The 23538-nt window shown below is 39.9% G+C and overlaps 1 protein-coding gene across 1 annotated transcript; it reads left to right on the plus strand.

Annotated features, from left to right (window-relative positions):
• Positions 1-11466: 11466 nt before the first annotated feature.
• stmn1a (stathmin 1a) lies at positions 11467-14738 on the plus strand. Its single transcript, XM_034600093.1, has 5 exons — positions 11467-11639; positions 13166-13208; positions 13303-13475; positions 13658-13849; positions 13944-14738. Exons 2-5 carry the CDS (start codon positions 13193-13195, stop codon positions 14019-14021), a joined length of 459 nt encoding a protein of 152 aa, XP_034455984.1. The 5' UTR covers positions 11467-11639; positions 13166-13192; the 3' UTR covers positions 14022-14738.
• Positions 14739-23538: the final 8800 nt, after the last annotated feature.

The raw sequence follows: 23538 nt of genomic DNA on the forward strand, positions 1-23538 counted from the left end.
ACTGTAGAGCTGTCTTCAGTGGTTGAAAAGAAGGCTAGTGTTAACTCTTGCTTACATGTACTGATGGTTGCATGCAACTAGCCCATCTTGTCACTATAGTGTCAGTTGTAAAGACGTAGCGCTGCTCAGACGACATGGTACAATCCCTTTTCTTAAACATAACAATGACTGAAGTTCTCGAGTGATAACCATTAACACAAACATTTCCTGTCAAGAAACCAGGTTTGGTACATTTCCGAACAAAACTTTTCAGTGCCTCTTCCTGAAACTGCCTGAGCGTGTCAGATGGGAGTTTGCAGATGCAGAGAGGAGAGGCTGACAGCTTCTTCTGCATTCAGCTACCTCATCTGTCATTAATTTAATAAAATGCAGGCAAGTGCCATTGTAACGACCCTGAAAATATGACTTGTCTAGTGCTATAGCTAGTGCTTGTACCTGATCTGAATGACCACACTGAAAGGTAAAGTGAAAAGTTGGCCGTTGCAGAGGACAGGAGTTGGTGTTAACACCAGGCTACTTCCACATTACTACAACTATTATGGATATGCCTGATGTCCACACTACTCCGGAATTTTAGAGCTGCTAAAACTGTAAGAAGTTTGAAAATGTATGAAAAATAACACCAGTTCAGTAAAACAGAAATCTCACAGGTGACAAACATTGACTATAAAATCTTCATTGCAGATAAACCAGGTGGGATGAACACAAAGTTTTCAAACTTCACTCTGCACCATAGACTGTTTATAATAAGCTCTGAACACACATCCAGCACACAAACAATATAAAAAAAAGTGACAATATATTGTAGAACTATTAAGACTGAAATAATAGTTCCCCTTTTATGTCACCTCCATTCATAAAGTAAATGGGGCATATTTTATTTCACCCCTTGGCTAAAGAGATCATAGTCGTATCTAAGAGCTCAGAGCTAACAGCCACTAAAACGGTCTGCGGTAATACTCTGAAATGAACTGAGCTGAGCCTGATGAACATGCAGACATCTGGTTTGTATAAATGGATGTTGGTATGATAGTATCAGGATCACACTAATCACCCAGATTGGGATTATGATTATCACTCTTCAGCCCACAAACAGACTTCCATAGACCTCTAATAGCCAACATGTCTAATTTTGGACCAATCAGCAACAAGTAAATACACATTGTAGCCAGTTTAACAGAAATCAATAACGAGAATCATTCAAGTCATGACTCTAATTTCATCATGTGGACAAAAAAATCTGATTTGTAGGTCTCAAATGCGTCTCCACTGACATCCAGTGTTTGCCTGCAGCTCTCAGCAGCCATCTGTGGATCATCTCTGCTGGTCCTCTTTGTCAATCCCTCTGTGGCTTCCCTCACCACCTCCACCTCCCTCTCTCTCTTTCTCATCCCTTTGTTTGCCTCCCCTCCTCTCTCTGTCCCGGGGCTTACATCATGGCCCCAGAGGAGCCCTGTGATGGTAACAAGCCCTGATTCAGCAGCAAGTCGTTCAATCGATGCCCCCTCCCTGCAAGACTTTTCTGGCAGTGGTTGCTCCCTACCTATATTCCACCCCTCTTCTCATCTTTTCTTTTATCCTCCTATAACCCTCATCCCTTTAGCATTGCACCCGCCCTCCATCACCCCACCACTCCAGCCTTAAGCAGGCTCTGGGGCTCAGTCTGCTTTTACTGTACTGAACACTGAAGTTCTCCCAAGTGGGCAGGGCTCTTATTTCACCGTGGGCTGTACTTGGGACGGCTACAGAACATTACTGGGAAACATCAGGGCATCACCAAAATGAAAAATGTATTTAAAGTATGAATATTGAGGAGATCATCAATGTTTTACCTTCTACATTTACCCCTCTCCTCTTATTCCCATTTTAAGGGTGTAGCATTTGGGTCTCACTTGCAGCAAAGAAATGTCGACCAAACCGAACAAAGAGAAGTTAAGAGATTTGAGGGCTTGAGATGAATTTTAAAAAATGCTGCTTAAAAGCAACAACACAATGGGGAAGGTCCCTACACTGGCCAGAGACGGCATCATCCTTGTTATAACAGTTTCTGTATTTCTGACATCAGATAGGATGGAAAACAGAAAACAAAGAGTAAAATCTGAGGAAACCTTTCAGTCCAAGACTGCCATCCTCTAAAATCATTCAAAACAACCTTTTCATGTTTTATTCAGTTATACAAATTATTAATTTACAATTCTAAACAAAATAATGTATTTACTTATTTATTACAAATCATCTCTATGTCCAATTTACACAAGTATACAAAAGATTTCCCTGTAAGGAGTGCGTTTGTCTTTTTTCTGTTCTGTTTCTATTCTCCACAAATTAAATCACAGATTTGAAGAAAATGTTTTCTTAATCTTAAACACCAAGCCTGAGCCTGGGGGGCATTAGCCTACCTTAGCGTAAAGACTGCAAAGTGATATATGCTGTAAAGGCATAAATCGAATAGTCAAGCACATGTACAAATTCTTGTTTTTCGAAATATATGCAATGTATCTTTATGAAATTAAATTAATAGGACAGGTATTCACTTACGTTTCTGTTGGTGTCCAGATTAAACAACCAAGACATAACCTTTAATGAGAAAGCTTCTGCTGACTTCCAGGATATTGCTTAGCTACACTAATCACCTTCCCACTCTGCAATTACTGCAAAAACATTACAGTAATATAAAATTGAACTAACTTAAAGACTAGGCTTACCATGTTTAATACATTTGATACATTATATTGTATGATATTGTGCTTTCTTGATGTACATCATTTTTATTTGAGATATACTAACTATTAGAAACAACTTCAGAATGATTCGGACAAAGAAGGTGTGTGATAGCAATTGAAAACAGTTTTAAGGCCAATGTCTTACACAAACAATTAAAAGGTCTCCTTTCAAAAATTGCTGATGAGGCGAAGCTGACACACATTATCCTCTGTGCTGCTAGCATACATTATTAATGCAGTCATTTAACGCTAATACCAACCACTGCTTGAGGTTTTGCTCCTGGTCGATGATCTCCCTCTACTAGCTGACAAAACACTGTACAGTGACACACACGGTTATTCACTCAGTGCTCTGTCCTTGCCATTGGTGTATACGGGATAAAAACCAAAACAGGGCTATTGTGTGAACACTAAGGCGACAGGAGAGTGGGGGGGCCAAGGACAAAGTGGACAGGGAGGGTCTCTGTGGGTGTTTGTGGGAACCAAGGATTAGTTCTAATGGCGCAGTAACAGAAGGAGGTAGCTGCTGGGGGTCTGGATCTTGACATGGTCAACTGCTTTGACCTAAACTCAAGGGTCAGTAGGCAGCATGTAGAGTATGAGAGAAAACAACAAACTTTTCCATTGTTTTAACAGACATTGACTTGAATTGTTCAATTGAATTCAATTGCAATTTTGGTAATAATGCCAGAGGGTCCATTTTATTTGTTGTTTTGCTTGTGTGGTTTTTAATCATGTTTTATTGATTGAGGATATTTTTATATTTTTGATTCTAATTCAAATGTCAGACTGAATATTATTAAGAATCAAAAGTCAATTGCTCTTTGTAAAGGTTATTATTATTATGTTTATAATATTATCATTATATCATTGGTGTGAAATGGTTTCGTGATGACAATAATATCTTTTATCACAATAGTTTCTGGAACAATATATTATCCAACAAAATGTGTTATCATGACAGGCCTACCATAATATTTTTAATTTTGCACCAAGTTAGAGGTTTCCTTGCACAGTTTACAGCTTTATTCTTCTTTCATATCCAAGCAAAAGTGGTATTGTACAATGAAATATCCTGTAATTGAATCGATATTGAATCGAAACGAGACCTTGTGAATTGGAGTGGAATCGATCTGGGAAATCTGTGGCGATACCCAGCCCTGGTTGGACATTATAAGTACGAAAGACTCAGTTCCCTGTTGTCATTCTGCATGCAGAGCATTTGTAGACTAATCATATGTGACAGTGGAAGCCTATTAGTATTCTTATCAGTATTCTTCTTCTTATTAAAGCTTGTTTTTGTTAAAAATGCTTGTATAGTTTGTTGTAGTGTTGTGTTAAATAGATATCGTGGCTGTTAGTTTTTATTTGACTATATAAATAGCTAGCAAGCACAGGTACCTATAGTATTTCGCATTTGACAGTTTGCTAACGTTTATCAACACTCACTCAGTATAAGTAAAGTTAATGTACCTTGTTAGATAGTGCTACACTTAAAGTAGTCATATGCAGTTAATTGAGGTTTAATGTACTACTATGTCAATCCTTAAACATAACCACCATACATAAAAGTGAACTATTTGTGAACTCTACATTAGTCTATGTTCTTAAAGTAAATGTTATCTCTCTACATGAATGAATTATTATTATTATCATTATTATTGTTAATATTATTATTATACTACAGCTCTTTAAAACCTGGAAAGAACGCTCAACCCTAATTCCACTGTGGGAAAAGGTGTCCACTCCAAATTTCAATTGGCCCCCCCAATCTGAGCAGTCTAGATCCGGGCCTGCAACACACCCACTTGCTCGTGGTGAATCCTCTGGAGGATCACCCACTGTTTTCTCACATGGGCTCAATTGGATATCATCCAGAGTGTTTATAGGTGGCTGGCAGGAGAAACTCAGAAAATCTGCAGCCTCTGACTCACACATTTTCGTTGTCACATACAGACCCCCCGGAGAATGTCAGATTATCAGGAGTTCAGTGCAGGTCTGAAAGCAGCTTAATAGTCAATCAAATCTGTCATGAATGCACCATGGCCATGGGGTTGAATGCCTGTGTCAGACATTCAGACATAAAGGACTTGTGGTGTCTGCACATGACCATCGCCCATGTTTGCTGGGCAACGGGAAAGTTAAATAGTCCCGTTTGTTCTATGGATGATCCAGATTGTTTAGTCCCAACTTGGGACCACTTTACTGACACTGTAAGACTTTTGGAGGACTCAGAGAACATGGCCATGCCAAGACAGGTGCAGATGCTTTATCTGTTGAACATCCCTTTTGCTGCTTGTCTTTAGGTCTTTTTTGGCCACAATATCCAGCATAGAGATCAGCCATATAAAAGGCACTTATCTCCATCAGGCCACATCTAGAGCAACCACCCATTCTTCTTGTGGTTAAGAGCAGTGCAATCCCCTGTAGGGGGAAAAGATTTCCACAGTATACCTCTATAGGTCCGTCTGACCTTATTCATCCTAATAACCAGCTGGCGGTTATCACATCTGATGTGGTGTTTACGCTGGTGTATTTCTTTTCTCATTTCAATTTTTTGATTGGATTTGATACATTTCAGAATAAGACAACATGCTTAAGAATGATCAAAAGCTCAATATTATTTTACAGATAACAAATGGCAAAGGCATATCAACCTTGACACAAGATCACAACTTTGTCCCTGTTTTGAATAAACACATTTGTACAATACATACTGCATGTGAGAAGCCATCAATCAGACATAAACACAATTATGCATGGAGTGCACACACATGTACTGCACATGGAGGTTGGGGGTAGGGATGTTGAAACCACTTCCAGACAGCCTGCAGCCTCCCAGAGCAGAGAGCAGCTGAGCTGGTGATTATGTAATCCAGTTACATAAAAGTTAGCACTACATTTAAACATGGCTGCCCTATAGATTTAGCGTCATGGCAACAGAGGACTTAATTTATCATCTTGCAGGCAATATTTACAAAAAAAGGCATTTTTGTTTCTTGTGAATTAGACTTTGATTATTTAGAGTTAAATTCTCAGCTGTTCCATGTCAGTGTTCATCACAAGCAGCAAATGTCATCCTATCCTAAGATCCTATCTTCCAATACTGAAACCTCCCCTCCCCTAAGTTTTGTAATGTTTGTGTCCCAGAGACAAACATCACGCCTGCAGGGCTTCCCATCACAACATTCACAACTCAATGTCCCCCATTCCCTAATCTGCTCACTGTTGGATCCCAATGCCTCTGTGGATATGGTGGGTGGGTGGGGTGGCCTGCAACGTGTTTGTTTGGACTAAAAATGGGTCAGGCTCTCTGCTCCAGTGCCAGGCAAACACTGGCATGGGTGAATGCTTCTGAAAGGAGTGTCCCACTCCTGCACCATCTTACGAAGAATGCTTCGTGGATCAGCTGTCAACGCTGCTCCTGGTGTGTGTGTGTGTGTGTGTGTGTGTGTGTGTGTGTGTGTGTGTGTGTGTGTGTGTGTGTGCGTGTGTCATAGTGGCAGCTCAGTAGGCGATGCATGGATTCATAATAACCCTGTGTGTCCCCCATCATGCAGCCACTTGTCCTCTCTTTTATCACAGAGCTCTGCAATCTCCATACTGGCAACCCCGAGCACTGCTTTGTCGGACAGCAATGTTTTCCCAGTGCTTTTATAACATAGGAAACAAATTTCTCAGGATAGATAAAACATAAACAACAACAGGATATGTCAAAAAACTATGGGGGAGCAGAATTTACTACCTGAAGATAATAAGGACCATGGATCATTTTTGCCAAGCTGATTTTGGAAAAGGGTCTGAAGGTTTTATTTTTATTTAAACTCATCGAAAAATGCAAATGAGTAAGCAAATTTCCAATTTCAAAGCAATGACCTAAATAGCGGGACTGACTTTTTGTTTACTCAGCCACAGGGCTGAATTTATGAAAAGATAATCAGCAGCACAAACACACACATAAACAAAGTCTAAAGCCTCACTTGCTCAGAAAAGAGCAAATCATCTTTTCAACAGACACACACACACCTGTGATTTTTGGCTAGTGCTGCCCCTGGAGTTTGCAAACAGCAAAGAGCCCTCCTGTGTTCCCCCTGCTGTATCCCTGCCTCTATCTCTGGTTTGCTCTTCTTTGTCCTGTCAAGCACCACAGATCCAGTTCATGGGGGGGACTGATGCTGGCAGGCCGTGAACACCATCTGGTCCTACTCACTAAGACAGAGCAGCTCAGCCACATTCAGCAGACTGGCACTGAACAAACAGGACACAGGAGGATCCCACTGATGGGTGAAAAATACTATCCAGACATGGTTGAGTTGAGCAAAGCTAACTTACTGTCAGACTGCACTTGATTAAAGGAACAACAACAACAACAACAACAATAATAATAATAATAATGAAATGATAAAGTCTTAAAAATCAGCATCTGTAAAGCTTATGAACCGCCCTCCTGTTGATATGCTAAGCTAACTGTCTTCTGGCTTTTACCATATAAAACAGAAATGCATTAAACTCTTTCTAGTTTAAATAGTCCCTACTAGGATCCCTTTAATTTAAATTTGGTAAAGTTTAATATAGTACTTTAAGTACTCTTAAGTTCATGTCCTCTCACATGCTGCATGTTAGCCCATATAAAATATACTGTATAACATAATGGAAGTAAATATTGAAAAGTCAAATTAGACAAAACAAATGTCTCAATGCATTCACTACTTTCTACGAGAGAAAATAGTCCCAATTAAAGGTTATATAAGGAGACGTGGTGATTCGGTCATGTACCATTGGACTTTGTCTGGCACATTTTTAAGTTTTAATGCCAGTTTGGGTTTTTCATCTTGCTTATGTTGTTATATCCTTTTAGTGTTTTAACATTTGAAGTGTTTTTAGGGCAGGTGCAATATTGAACTCACTTTTATTCTGCATTATTATTCTAGGTCTTGATATGTCAAGGTCTTGATATGTCCTTGTGTACTGTTTTGTTGTTGTTGTTGTTTGTTGTACAATGTATTCTTCTGCAGCTGCTGTAGCACTTTGGCCCAAGACAAATTTATATATCAAATATATTTGATTTGATTGATTGATTGATATCATCGATGTTACCATTAATAATATTGACATTTGAATGAGGGAACATACTTTATTGCTTTGAAAATCAGTTCTATTATTTCTATGCTGTTTTTCAGGTATATTGTACATGATAAATAACAACATTGGATAATATTCCTTTAGCACTGTGATGTCATCCATCCCTACATGACTATACACCAGGTTTTTGGAGATTTGGTACACGTCATGTCGACTTGAAACCTTTACTCCATGTCACACCCCATTTCCTGCCTCTTTCTATCCCTATTTCCTAAAGGAAACAAGACCATGTATCTATAAATTATGTATATACCAATAGGCACATTTTAAATAGAAAAAAGCAACATCCTACTGATAAATCCAGAAATCTCTGTCTTTCTGTTTTCCAGTTTTGTTGACAACTCATGTGATTTGACTTTAAACTTGGCAGGTTTGTTGCTGATGACCCCAAAATGCTAATTATAATCTGCTCGTGCTCTGCACAACTGTAACATTATCACTGAAAACACATCACTCAGTTTCCATCCCTGATTTGGGGTTTTGTACCACTTTCCTTTTGGGGAAAGAGGAATCATGTCTGAGTGATGTGGGACTGAATCACTTGGTGCATAACCATCTGATCGGTGAGGCTGCAGTTTTGCTCTGTGACTTCCAGCCTCCACATGCATCCATTGTGCAGTTTGAACTGATTTGTCTGCCTCTGCAGTGAAACTTCACTCTCAAAGTGCCTTCAACTTGCACATAAAGCGCTGGCCTAAATCACAAGATGAAATGACATCCACATGGCAACAGTAAAAATAGATCTAACTATCGGCCCCGTGGTTACAAATATTTTCAGCACAGCATCACTGTGACAGAGCGCTGATTTGCTCCTCCTGTCGTCACAATCATGTTAAGCTAAAAATAGTCCCAAATCAAATAGTGCAGGATAGGTCGATTGAACCTAATTTCGGTTCAAGCTTTTGCATTTACATAACTCCTGACAGTTTTATTTCAATAAACAAAACTGAAACTGTGCAGCAGCGAGTCACAAAGATTCACTTAAATCTCACGCGGTTTAGTGGTTGGATCGGATCTGAACATAAATTAATTAAGAAGAGCTACTTTAACTTCAACAGAACACACTGTAAACAACTTTGATAATGAATGAGATTAACAGAGTCAGAGAGAAATCACGATTTCTGAACATTTACAGGCCGAGGCGACACTATAATGATGGCAGGGATAAAAAAAAGATGATATAAAATATGGGTCCTATTCTGAAACAAGGTAGCTGCAGTTTTCTGGTTCTGTGATCTATTTTCCAAGTGATTGAATCAATACTCTCAGCGTGAAAAAGCACATATTCTAGGATTTATTGGTTTTGTCCACATTTAGAAGAACACTGCCAGTCTTTTATAGGATGTTTGTCACTCACTGTTAAATCACACTGTCATCCCTCTGAGGATGTGATTTTGTAAATGTTAAAACTCCCTGACATCTTGTTAATGTGACATTTTCACCTTTTACATTTATCTCAAATCTCATCACCTCTGTGCACTTCCACACGTCTGTCCAGCTGAGCAGTGCTGCCCTAGTTAAATAACAAAGCTGTGTGTGCTGATGTGACTGGCATGTATCAGCAGCACTTCAGGAAGGGCCGGCTGCAGCAGACTGCTGCTACCAGATTCCTGTGCGACCGTTTGCTTTCTGCTGTCGGCATGTCTCAGTCAGACGCTGTGTCAGGGATGGGACTCACAGCAGCATGTCGTCATTTCCATAAAAATCTTTACATGCTCCTGTGGTGGATTTATTTGATGACTACATTTATATCCCAATTCACATGTAAGATTGTTTTTGCATTTAAATGAAAGATAACATTTATCTTATATTTTTCTCATTGGTACCCCGTCCTCTCCCTAGTTACGGATTAAAGACACTTCACCACAGAGGAAGACTGCTGATCTAAGGGCTTGAGCCTAAATGTGCTTTCTGGCTTTTTTCACTGACGGCTCCAATATCTAAAACCATTTGATTTCCTACACATGCAGGGACATCTTCTAAATACTATATAATTCTGTATTTTCAGTTCATTTAAGGCTTTGGAAACATAACCACAGACTAAATTAATGCAAGGGGAGAGATAATGTTTAGGATTAGTGTTGAAGTTAGGGTCTATAGGGGAAATTTTTGGACAGAAAAAAGATATGCCTGTTTGGATTTATGCATGAATCCTCATGTATTCTCCTATTTGATTTTTTATTCTACTGAAAAATATCCATCTATCCATCCATTCGTCATATATTATGCTTTTTTAGCATCTCAGGGGAGTTGAAGCCAATCCCAGCTGAAATTGGGAAAGAGATGGGGTTGATGGGGTACAGCCTGGACAGGTTGACATTGTATCACAGGGCCAACAGAGGCAAACAACCACTCACACTCATGTTCACACCCACGGACAATTCAATTCCACAATTAACCTAATCCCAATCTGCATTTTATTCGGATTGTGGCAGAAAGTCGGAGCAGAAAATGCAGACAGACACAAGGTTTGCAAACTCAGACAGGCCCTGGAGAAGCTGGGATTCAAACCAAGAACCAGTGCAAAACACTGTGCCACCATGCCATGGAATATGTTTCTCATTTCTATTTCAGTTGATGTTATTTTGTTTATTTATTCTAGGTCCTCCTCCTATTACTCTGACATGATGTAAAGTTGTGCCTGCTGCTAAGTAGCTTTCGCATATACTGAATATTTATTTGTGTCATGTTTGCTCCCTAAAATTACGAATCAAACATTTGTCCTTCTCTGTCATTGAAACATTTTGAATTTATGACTGTATAAATATTAACTACTAATGGACTAGTGCACTTTACGGACATTTCAGTGATTCACATGTCTAAAGTTCATGCTGGAATATGGTTGGCTGCCAGACTACATTGGATGCCACACAAATCTGCGTTTGTCAGACATTTTCTTTTTTTACGTATAAGCTTTAAACATTAATACACCTCTCCGGGGCTGTATTACTCTTTTTGTCGTCTTTTCGTCACAGCAGCCGGACTGAACACATTCATACAACTTCAAACCCTTTTTTACAACACAATGGTAGAGTGGACTGATGTCGTACTGTGTCACTCAAAACATCATAATTTGCCCTTTACAGGCAACAGTCGAAAACAGAAATAATAAATAATTATAAATAATGTGTAAAAATGTAATTTAAGTGCATCATGTGCTGGACAGCCTGACTTCCTATTATCTAAGCAATACTAGGTTAAATTCAAACATGCCTTGGTTACAACACAAAAAGCTAAACGTATTGTTGATAGAGGGAGATTTGTGACAGTGCAACTTCCATCATCCATTATGACTGACTGGGTGGAGCCACGACAATAAAAACCACTAAAAAGAGTTAAAAACGCACCTTATTCCCGCCACTTGGTGTTTTATCTCATCAACTATTTCCATCAGATCACTGTGGATCGATATTTGAACCTAATTTACGTTGTGGGGCGACATTAGACACTTGAACAGCTGGAGCTCATTGTCTAAACCTCGAGGTCCAGACAAACTACCACTCCCATGAGCGCCGGGGAGTTATTTTGGGGGGGAACCGACCAATGAGCGGCGGTGGACGGCGTGACGGCGCTGTTTTCGGTCCATTAATGCGCGCTCCCGGCAAGCTCGCTCACAGTCAGACAGTGCTGGTGGCGGAGCAGCATCATCGTGCAGCGCGCGGAGAAGAAGCAGCAGAAGAAGAAGGAGGGTGTGCCAGACTTCATCATCTCCAACAGGTCCTCTGTGCTCCGGGAGTCCACGCCGCCGGCAACACACACACACACACAAGCGAGGCGAGTACTTTCATGGCGTCTGTGCTTTTAAGGGTTTTGGTTAATTTTACTCCACAGATTTTGTTTTATTGTGTTTGCTAGATAAGCACCTGCGCCAGCTGCCGTGATGTCCGGCAGGTTGTTTTTTGCTATGTAAGACCGCGTTGTGTTCATTTTGTTTAATTTGAGGTCGTTTTAAAGGATAAAAGTTGGCAGACGGCTGCGTGGGTCGAGGCCGCTCATGGCGGGTCTGTTCGCCTTTTGTGTGGCGGGAGACACTGGCACAGTGGGCACCGACACACAAGAGGACCAGACTTCGAGGGCTTCTCTCATTTCTGCGCGGCAGAAGGTGACATTCTTCCTCCTCAGTCTCTCTCCGGTGTGAGGAAACCTCTGTAATCATGATTTCGGGTTCAGCTTGAGCTCGTCTTTGTTTGCAGCTGCTGTCAGACGCGCCTTTGTTCGGTGCCGTTGGTTAAACGACACCGAGCAGCTCAAAGGAAGCTGAGTGGGAAGGAGCGACGTGCTGTGTCGTCGGGATGGAGTCTGGCGGCAAATCACCCTCATGCCAACTGTCCGCGTCCGGTGTGGACCTCCATCCCACCACGTTCAAAACGCGTCAAGAATCACATTTTCCTTTTTCAGCTGCCATGGACTTTGCATGGGAAGTGAACGGCACGTTTTGAACTGGTTCGCAGCCTTTGTGGAAGATCAGGGGAGGGGTCCTCACTCACTGAGCCCAACCGATGTCTGTGACCACACGATGGCGTGACAGCTGCGGTCTCTGCCCCCGCATTCCCACATGTTGTTTCGTATTTAAAGTTTTGATGATTAATATTTCTGCTGTGATATGTGATCAGCAGGATGCGGGCATTGCGTGTGTGTTGGGCTGTGCCACACTTGTGTCTGCATGTGCGCCCCCTCCTCCTCCTCCTCCTCCTCCTCCCCCCTCTTCTCCTGCGGCTCAGACACAGTGGAAAAAAACAGGTGCACACCCATGACCATTGTCTCCGGATATGCGCCTTGCTTAACTAATCTGGTTTCAGATGGTGCATATTGGCGGTTTTTGGGAGCTGACCTCGGGCCTGTGTGCACCTGGCACCGCCTGCTGCACCCGCCCTGCTCAGCCTTTTGTCTCGGCGCTGTGGCATGTGTCCTTCATTATCAATTAACGCGGCGGTTAAGAAGCTCTCCTCGGAAAAACTCTCCCCACATCTCAGAAGAGAGTTGATTCTGCGCATCCATCTGAATGTCAACGGTGCCACGCGTTTGAAGACCAAACAATGGTTTCTGTGTGTAACACGCACACACTGGATGCCAGCGCCGTTTTGTGTGGATTGATGGGCGGTGGTTGGTTAAGTTTCCAAAGACGGCCACTGGGTGGCGCCATAGTAGCCCTGTTTCTGTCGCCGGGCTTGTTTTGAAAGAGGCAGTTTCGTTGGAAACGGTGTAAAAGAGCCACTAGAGGTCGCTAATTTTAGAGTCATCAAATACACAGTGACTCAAAATTGCGTCAATCTGACCTTTCCTTCCATTTCCTCCTTTAGGTAAATTGACCTGCAGCACTCTTAAAGATGGCAGCCGCTGAAGGTGAGTTATATCAAGTTTAAAAAGTGAAATTCTGATCTCTACTGAATCAACTGATCAGTGGGCTTAAACTCTGTCTTGCGTTTCCTGTGTCCAGATATCAAAGTCAAGGAGCTTGACAAGCGGGCTTCTGGCCAGGCCTTTGAGGTCATCCTGGGTGATGGTACCTCGGATCCCAAGGGTGAGTTCCCCCTGTCTCCTCCCAAGAAGAAGGATGTCTCACTGGAGGAGATTCAGAGGAAGCTGGATGCTGCAGAGGAGAGACGCAAGGTAAAAATTACTCATTGTTAGAAACGTTCAGCCCAGAAATCTGCTTATTTATCCGTGAGCTGTTAAAATCACCGGGTTGTTAAGCATGTGAATCTTGCATTAGATGTCGACTGGGGAAATGTAAATTGTGATGAGCTGGAGACAAAATTGTATTCATTTATATTTTAACAATTCTTCTTTAGAACCATGAGGCGGAGGTTCTGAAGCACTTAGCTGAGAAGCGTGAGCATGAAAAGGAAGTGCTACAGAAAGCTCAGGAGGAGAACAACAACTTCAGCAAGATGGCAGAGGAGAAGCTTAATCAGAAGATGGAGGCCAACAAGGAGAACCGCACAGCAATTATGGCAGCGATGAATGAGAAATTCAAGGAGAAGGTCAGTGTTTGAGCCTAAGTTTAAAAAGATTCCCTTGCTCCACTTTTTTTACCAGGGTGTTGGATATTGACGCGTCTTTCTTTTTCTTTAACAGGACAAGAAGTTGGAGGAGGTGCGGAAGAACAAAGAAACCAAAGATCCCTCCTCTGAAGAAGGCACTTCGGAAAACTGAAAGTTACAAAAGGGATTGTGTGTGTATAGGGTTTTTTACGTATCCAAAGATTGATTTATTTTTCGTTTGGCCAGTATTTCTTTGTGCTCACTACTCACCTTTTTGAAATAAGATAGTTCCACTTTGTGAATTTTTCAATTCTCCTGCTATAAGTGTTCTTGCGCTGGTTTTACATGTGGATCATTTCCTCCCCATGAGTCTAATCCATTTAATATGTAGCTAGTCGATGCAGCTTCAGCCCTTTTTGAAACTTAGCAGTGTACTTAACCTTTTTGAGGAAGCATGTTTCTATGCATAGGTCTTTAATCCCTGCTTATTTCATGCGTTTTGAAAATGTCCCTGTGAATCACACCTGTTCCCGGCACTTACTGTATATTAAAAAAAAAAAAAAAAAAAAAGTAGCACAAGGTTTGATCAAGGCGTTGGCTGTTATTCATGCAGGTGTTAGTGCAGCTAATCATTTGTTCCTGCAGGTCATGTTTTTGTGCTATTGCTGATTTTGCTCTTGTAAAACCTTGGGTTTGTTCTTCAAAAGCACATGACTTCTTGCTGTATAGCTGTGAATGAACATGCCAGACATGAAAATGGATGCCATCTTGAACATCACTGAAGAGGGGTCTACACATGGAATGCAAAAGAGCAATACACTGGCATCTCAATAGATACAGTGGCTAGTTGACTTGAACTGTTGTACTAAAACAAATAAAAAAAGTAACCTCAATCTATGTTTTGCTTTGATTGAAGATGGAAGGTGTAACTACAACACAATCTCAATGCAGCTTCTTCCAACATGGAAATTAACTCGTTTAGTATTGCTTTCAATGAGTAGTAAACACATGCATTACTCTTCTAAGTTAAGAGTGGTGCAGAAAATGTATATAATGAATGGCCCTTTTAGGAGCAATGTGAGGTAACTCATCACTAATACTTCCTTCATGTCTCACAGCTAAACTGTATTACAAGGCTGCTCAAAAGCATTTAGCCCCCTTCTGGAGAATTGGAAAGGTATTGCACTATTCACCACATTCTCTCCAGGTTAGTTGTTTTACATATTGGTTATTACGAACACTGTCAATTAATACCCAATGCTGCTTCTTGGAGATCTACAAAGTCAAACACTTAGAAGGACACCACGCCTCCGGCTTATGGTGATAACAGATCTGTATTGATGACATCACCATTCCTAAATCCATGGGGTAGATTCTTTGCTTCCCTCTGGTGGTGACTCAGGTGAAATTAAAATTGGAAAAGGCCGAATCAAACCGGTTGTGTTGCCATATATTACATTTAGCTGACGCTTTTATCCAAAGCGACTTACAATAAGTGCATTCAACCATAATATATAGGCATGTTGATTATTGTTTGAATAAGATATAACATTCTGGCTAGAACAGTAATACAAATTTTACAAAGTTGAATATTATCATATTTGAGAACATGAGCAAACCTGACTTAAACAACTCATGACAGTGATAAGATACTAAAGGTTGAGTTGAACACATGATTGAAAATTTATATTATAATATTCTTAATGTGGTTGGACAGGAACAGAGTGATGGTATATAAAGTTGGTGTAAAAGGTATATTTTAGTGAAAAAAAAAAGATCAGGTAATTATAAGATTTAATAATTTGCTTACAAACGATTCCTGTGAGGTTTAGTCTGCTTCAAGCCCAGTTAAAAAATAGTGTCAGAAGGCTTCACGGTCTATACACCATGAACCATACTCTTATCTTTAAATCCCTGATTTGATCAATGAAACTTCAGTATTGGACAGCCATACTGGAGAAGAGATATTTCTGCAGAGGGGGAGGACTTATGAAGATGCTTTCATGCCATGTTAATATTGTAACTGCTGGGCTTTTTTAATCTATGGCAGAGCATCATACATCATTAACTGAAATGTTTTGTGTGTAAAATCTCATTTTTAAGAGGAACTAGTAAATTACTTAGTTAGTAATTTACTTAGTTCTTAAATAACTGAAGATGGGTAAAAAGCACACATTAAGAATAACAATCTAGTAATACTGGGTTAATTTAAACCAGTACCCAAGCCGAGGGTTGTTTTGACCTGTAGTGTTAATGTTATTTCTTAATTGCTGTTGGGGTTATTTACCAGACATAAAACATAGTCTTGTCGAAAACTGTTACAACTATTATTTTCAAACCTGTTGTAACACTATTAGTTACTGGTTGTTAATAATATGTGTATCTTTCGCAATTTTTAATGTTACATATCTCGTTTTTACAACTACCAACATATTTGCGACACCTTCAAAAGTTTCTTTTATTTAATTATACGTCATAAAATGGAAATGCTCACATAAAGTACATGTACCTAAAATTGTACTGCAGTACAGAGTGTATATACTTCGACTACTTCATCTTATGCAGGTATAATGTCTACAAAAATACTGCTGTAGAATCTAAATGCTCTGTTTTTTATTTGTTCATGTACCATCCAAGGAAATTTCTTATTATTCTTACTTAGTACATCAGCGTTTTCACTGTTCATGGTAGGAAGCTGCATTTGGAGTTGTTCTTTTCAAAGAACCCACTAGAGGGCAATGTTGTTCTTTCTGTCGCTCTCTGCCTCACTGCAATCATCTGTATCAGTTACCAAATCCATTTTTGTTTTGTTCACCAAAAAACTATATTTGTAGATCACAACAGGAAGTTAAAATGTGATTACTACAGTTTAGTTGCCTCCCATACTGACTTTGTAAAAGTAACTGATATTTCTCAAATATAAGGGTTACCTACCCTTATTGCATAGCGTGAGCTGCCAGGATTAAAGGTTCAGTGTGTAAGATTTAGTGACATCTAGTGGTGAAGTTGCATGTTGCAGCTGAATACCTCTCACCTCACTCTCCACTTCCCAACATGAAAGAGAACCTGTGGCAGCCTTCAGTTTTCATAAAAACTCAAAAGGTGTTTAGTTTGTCAAGTCTGGGCTACTGTAAAAAAAAACATGGCGGCCTTCGTAGAGAGGACCCTCTCCAGATGTGAATATAAAGTATTTAAATATAAAGTCCCATTCTAGGGTAAGGAAAACAACAATTCGTACAATTTAGATGAAACACACTAGTGAAAAACATCACTAGGATTATTTTATATTCAATTTTTGTCAGTAGATCCTTTTCACCTAAATATTACACACTGGACCTTTAAGTATAAATCCTGAATTGAAGGACTACACAGTATCAATGTGCTTTTTACATCTGTTACTTACAGGTAAACACAGAAATACTCCAATGTTACAGTACTCAATTAGATGACAAGTTCTTGTTTTCACACATCAAGTATAATATACAAGTATTATCAGCAAAATGTGTATTATCTAACTTTAATCACTTTTTATGCAGAGCGCCTGGAGGTATTTGTCAGATATATTTAATATACTATTAGAATGTTATTCCACATATAATAACACAGAATTACTATTTTACTGGTTAATCAAAGAGGAGAAATGGTTTGACAACAGAAAATCTTACGGTCTATTTTCATTGGGGCATTAGATATAATATCAAGAGCCCATCAGTGTATTGGACTTCATCCTCTGGGGACCCTGAAGGTTTGTGTCAATTCATCTATTAAATGAGATATTATGAAGGATAAGTTAAAGCAATGACCTACAGATGGCGCTACAGGAGAAGTTACTGGATCAAGAGGGTCTGGAGGGTTCTCAACTTCATACAGCCATTGTTGAGATGTTTCAGTGAAAGCCACGGTCAACTTTATATAAAGATGGACCCAGGGTCTATCCAGACTGGGACAATAATTCAGGCCAGGAATTTGACTCATTTCCAGGCCAACCTTTTAACGGTTACCAGACTAGCAAACAAGTAGGCAGCCATCTTTTCAATGACGTCATCTTTGTCAAGTGCAATAAGAATCTCCTTCTCTGTTGCCACAACCAAAACAGTGAAAATATGATATGTCAAGGGCTTATAGTTTGAAATTCTACACCAGAATGTCCTGATATTGTTTGGGTCAGACTCTGAGCTGGTGAACTGTCATTTTTTTGTTTGAAGTTCGTCCGGGGTCTTTAAGTAAAAGTCCTTGGAGCGGTAAAAAGGCCGGAGACAAACGTTGAAAGTTGAATGACTTATTATGGACGTCTGATTTGATTTCCACATGAGACAATAAAAGGCATAATGAAATAGAATATTGTATTTATATGTTTTTTATCAAAATTAAAGGCAAAATTGGCAAATCTCATAACTTGCTCATATATATATTTTTTTTGATCCTTAAGAGGTGACACAGATATTTCACCTCACTCTTGTTCATGGTGACCCCAACTCTCAGTTAGGCTAGTTTCTAAAGGTTTTATAAATATGGCACTCATAACTTGCTCATAGAAAAAAAAAAATGTTTAAATCTTTGAGAGGTGACAGATATTTCGCCTCACTCTTATTCATGGTGACCCCCACTGTCTATACAGTATGTCAGGTTTCAGAGGATTTTACTGTAGAATTTTTGAGAAATAAATAATATTTAAAATCTGCATATTAGCAATTAGCAAATTTGACTATTTTTGTTATGGCACTCATAACTTGCTCGATTAAATATTATTAAAAAAATACTTTCACCTCACTCTTGTTTATAGTGACCCTTACTGTCTAAATGTCAAGTGTCAGAAGGTTTAAATGTAGAATCTTTGAGAAAATTAAAGGCAAATTTGGCTACATTTTCATTAGTGCACTCATAGCTTGCTTAAATTGTAATATTGTTATACATTTTTTATTCCTTGAGAGGTGAAACAGATATTTCACCTCACTCGTGTTCATGGTGACCCTCACTGTCAGTGTGTCAAGTTTCAAGCGATTTTATAGTAGAACTTTTGAGAAATGTAATGGCAAATTTTGGCTACTTCTCTTAACAGCTCACATAACTTGCTCGTTTTACATATTATAAAAAGAAAGTCCTTGGCAGGTGACACAGATATTTCACCTCACTCTTGTTCATATTTAGTGTTGCCAAATAAGTGAATTTGAAAGGTTTGTCACCTCATTACTGCTTGCTATATTACTGCTGGCCAAGTTGTCAGTTCAAGGCCAAAAGGACCATCAGGCCAGCAGGAAATGTCCCGGTGCTCCCGATGTGCAGTCCACCACTGGATGGACCACGAGTCTCCACTTCCTTTCTATCCAGTCATTGTTGAAATTTGATCCAAAGTGTTGGACCAACGCTGCTGATAGCACAGCTAATATTCATCAAACAAATCCTAATAATGCAAACTAATTTTTGTATTTGCAATTGCAAGTTAAAATAGATAAACTCAAGCACCTAAAATCATATTAAAATGTATTATTTGAACAATGAGTTACTTTCTAACAATGTGACAAGATAAGAGTAGGAAGGAGAAATTAACTATTTCTCATTGGGCCCATGAACCTCTAGAACACCATCAAGAACCTCTGAGAGTCACAGTCTGGGAGCTGCTATCTCAGCATCACATATTAACTGTAAAATATTAATTAGGTCCTGTAGAACATCTGTCAAACCAACTAAGCGCATTTAGATCCCGGCTCTTTCCTGCTCACAGAAAGTACCTGGCTGAACACATGCTGTGAATAACACAGGTGACAATCACGGTGTCACTGTGAAGTCTGATATTTTCTGAAATGTACGACTGTTCTGAGACAAAAAAAGGTTTGTAGAGAAAAGGAAATATCACAGCTGTCAAAGTCCATGCTGGAGAAGTCCTTCACAATGCCTGATTTGCTCGGCTGTTCTTGCACAGAAGAGATTACGAAAAATATATAGGCTGCAGATGAAAGGAGGAACGTGCAGGTGAAAGCGAAACACACTGTGAACTTCTCCGACTGCAGAGTTTAACGCGACCAGAACCGGAGTGCACTCTGTAGACAGATGACCTGTGATAAGCCTGTGTGAAATGGCTTCATTACCACAGCGGGAATGACCTGAGATAACCTGCTCCACATGACAGCTCAATAACCCTCTGTATGCACAAGACCTCGGATCATTAGCGACACACACAGCATGATGGGACCATCCTTAATGTTAAATACACACATTAGCTTGGCAAAGTTTGATGTAGAGCGGGATTTAATGGGCACAACACTTTTAATGATTTTCCTCAGCGAACACAGTGTTGACAGTATAGACTGGGTGCTCATTATGACTTATTTTTTACTTGTGCACAGCCTGCAGATGACTAATCACATGCATTTACTTTAATAAGCACTTGTTAAACTTTTCTCTGCTCATCCTAAAAAGGGAGTTAAAGAGTTATTTATTCTCTGGAGTAAAAGTTTGTATTGTTTGTGGCTTCTGACGTGTTTTCAAGTGGCCAAACAAATGATTTCTCTGGTTCGTGGTCAGTTCAGTCAGTGATAATGTTGACTGTTGTTCTGTTAGGAACTCCTGATGAAGCAACAAAAACACCCACTGTGTTGCACGACCAACAGGTCCACACTGGGTCTATCACAGTGGCATGTTGCCTTGTAACTTTAATTAGGAGTTTCTTACCTTCTGTGATCCACCCAACAGTCATTGAGACCTTTGATGCAAACCAAAGTCCACAGTAAAGGGAGCTTCTCTCCCAACAGAAAACATGACTCCTGAAGAACCCCAGTAGCTAGGCTGATACTTCCGTATCATCGTGACATCATGCTGCCTCATATTTGCTTAATGCATGCCTAGCAGCTAGTCACAGCACACACTGGAGGCGGTTGACCAATCACAATAGAGCGGGGCAGCAGGCCAATCAGAGCAGACTGGACTTTATCAGGAGGCAGAGCTAAAACCAAGTGTTTCAGACAGAGGCTGAAAAGAGGAGCTGCAGCAATGCAAAGTGTGAGGAATGTGACTTGTTTTCTGGACTTTAGAGCGTATAAACATTTTCTAGTAATAACACAAATTAAAATTATGAACCTGAATATGGGGGTAATATATCTACTTCAGAAGATCACCAAAGCCATTAGGATACATTATTTGGGAAGAACAAAATGCTTGTACCATATTTCATGGCACGCCATCTAATATTTGTAGAGATATTTCACTCTGCTTTCAAACTTCCATCCACAGAGTCAAGGGTCAAGAGAGACTGAGTGAATTGAAGATTAACATACAATGAATTTGTACTAAGGATTGGTTGTGGTGGTCAGAATGCAAAGCTTGCAGAATGTCTTTCAGCCAAATGGTGGGTAAGTAAAAGCAGAGCAATGCATATGTATTGGCCTGTATCAGCTTCACCTCTCTTACCTGTGTTGTGACATCAGGAGGAGCAGGGTGAGTGAGAAAGCTTGGAACCAATGCATTTATTATGTAACTTTTTCCACATCATATATATTTTCTATCTACTTACTACTGTTGATAGTGAAGAGATGGTAGGTTAACCGTACCATACCTTTAACTAGTTGTATGCAAAGGCTACCCAATGCCCATCAGTAGAAAAGGAAGTAAAACTTGGTCTGGACAAGGGGCAGGATGATTTGGTTACTGGCTGACGAGCATGATGAGATGTTGTTCCCAAACAGTTTAACAAAAAGCTACTGCAGGGTGATGGCATTCTAAAGACATGGATTTTTTCTAGAATCCAAAAGAAAAGGTGGCTAAAAGTCCAAATATCTTACAATGCCTCCACTGCTTCAAGTTAAACCATTTTTCTTTTGAAATGTGTCTCTGATGAGTTTCAATGGAATTTATGGAAGCACAGTATTAAATCATTGGAGTGGGACTTTAAATGAAATATCTAGAGGTCAGTTGTGAGCTGTATTTTATTTCCTCTTAAGACTTTTCTTTGTGTCAGGTAGATGCTGCTGCCAGTATCCAGAGATGTTTATTATGCAACTTGATTTTGTGACTCTTGAGCCCCTCTTTAGTGAATTGTTTAAATTCTAAACTGATGTGCCAAACTACATTGTTTTAATTATGCATCTTACTCTACATCTAATAAAAATCCTTGAATTTAACATTAGTTTCTCTGCCAAATGCTCCTCTTATCTTTTCCCATTTGAATTTTTATGTTATTTTTATTTATCTAAAGAGAGCCATGTTAAGATCACAACGAAGAAAAAAAGAGGTTGCGGCTTGTATCTCCTCCTGTAAACACATCTCCTGACATCATCTTAATGAAAATGTCAGCGGGGGAAAACAAAAAATAGTGCCAGGCTGCAAGGCTGCAAGGCTGCAAGGCTGCGTATGGAGTTCAGACAGGCTGAAGCAGGGCGAGCGGAGCTGAGCGGGGTCAGTGCATCAGGCACATTAAGTTTGAGAAACACAGATCAGCAGAGATGATGAGCAAGACTGCGATATAGTCGGCATGTGGAGGAGGAATGATGGTCTCAGATGTGAAAACATTATTACAGGGCTGACTGAGTTTTTAATGTAGCAAAGAGATGCTGTTAATATTAAAAGTAGCAGGTGGTTGAACATGTCTACTGATAAGGGAGGGGATGTGAGGCTGCTCAGTGATATCAGCCAGGGCTCAAGCAATGCTGAGGTTTTTAAGGGAAGAACTGATAGTGGCTGATGTCTTCTGCTGCAATTTCACATGAAGAAATGTTTTCTCAAAGTTTATTTTTCTTCACAGAGTTCTACTGAGAGTTATACCTTTTGAAGGCTGCAGATTCCAGAGGCATTTTGATACAGATATTATCATCGTACAGGTGTTTGTACTACACCGGCCCCCAGTGTGTTTTTGTATATTAAAAACCGACCTCGCCCAAGATTAGATAACAAAACAGTATACTGTCCTTATCATGTCCTCAATTGATATGGTGTTTTAGTGGTGCAAAACAACATCACATTAAACAGTTTTACTTTATCATAAACTGATTGACCTACAGTAACCCAGGAGCTCTTAGGAACCCCATGGAACTGTCGTGGAAATTTCTATTTAATCATACACAAAGTCATAGATTGTCTCTCGGTAAGTTCAATTCTAACACCTGCAGATGGACTCACCCCACACATCACCTAGAGTGACGTGTATCAATGAGCAAAGAGCATAGGAGAATCAATACACTTATACAATCACAGGCCCTTCCCTGAGAGGAGCAAAGGGTATTCTATCAGCTCCTTGATGTCTGATCAGGGTGGGCAGACATCCTTTCTCCATTTCTGTACCAGAACCCTGGAGTGACTTCTGGTGTGTCTCAGAGACCCTTATCTTCGTTTACAAGACAAAAGACCACAGTCCTGTTTACACGACAGAGATCCCTGCACCCATCTGCTCAGACACCTTGAGTGACCCCTGCAGTGAAGCCTTTGCTCAGTGACACTCGGTATTCAGGAAGTCATAAACTTCTAAGTTCCTTGAGCAACACCCATAAAGTCTAAGTTAACTCACAGAAACACATTTGTCCATACATTCATCTAAATACATGTCTGTTCTTTCATTAAACATGACCCAATTGCAGAAATTCCCATCACAGAACATATTGAAAATAATACTTTCAGACGGTTAGAGGTGGTCCCTATAATATAATACCACAGTGGGATTTGTGGATTATCCTGATCAATCAGGACATTTATTTGGAAAAAGA

The sequence above is a fragment of the Hippoglossus hippoglossus genome, chromosome 11 (assembly GCF_009819705.1).
Source record: "Hippoglossus hippoglossus isolate fHipHip1 chromosome 11, fHipHip1.pri, whole genome shotgun sequence".
In the NCBI taxonomy this organism is placed as follows: Eukaryota; Metazoa; Chordata; class Actinopteri; order Pleuronectiformes; family Pleuronectidae; genus Hippoglossus; species Hippoglossus hippoglossus.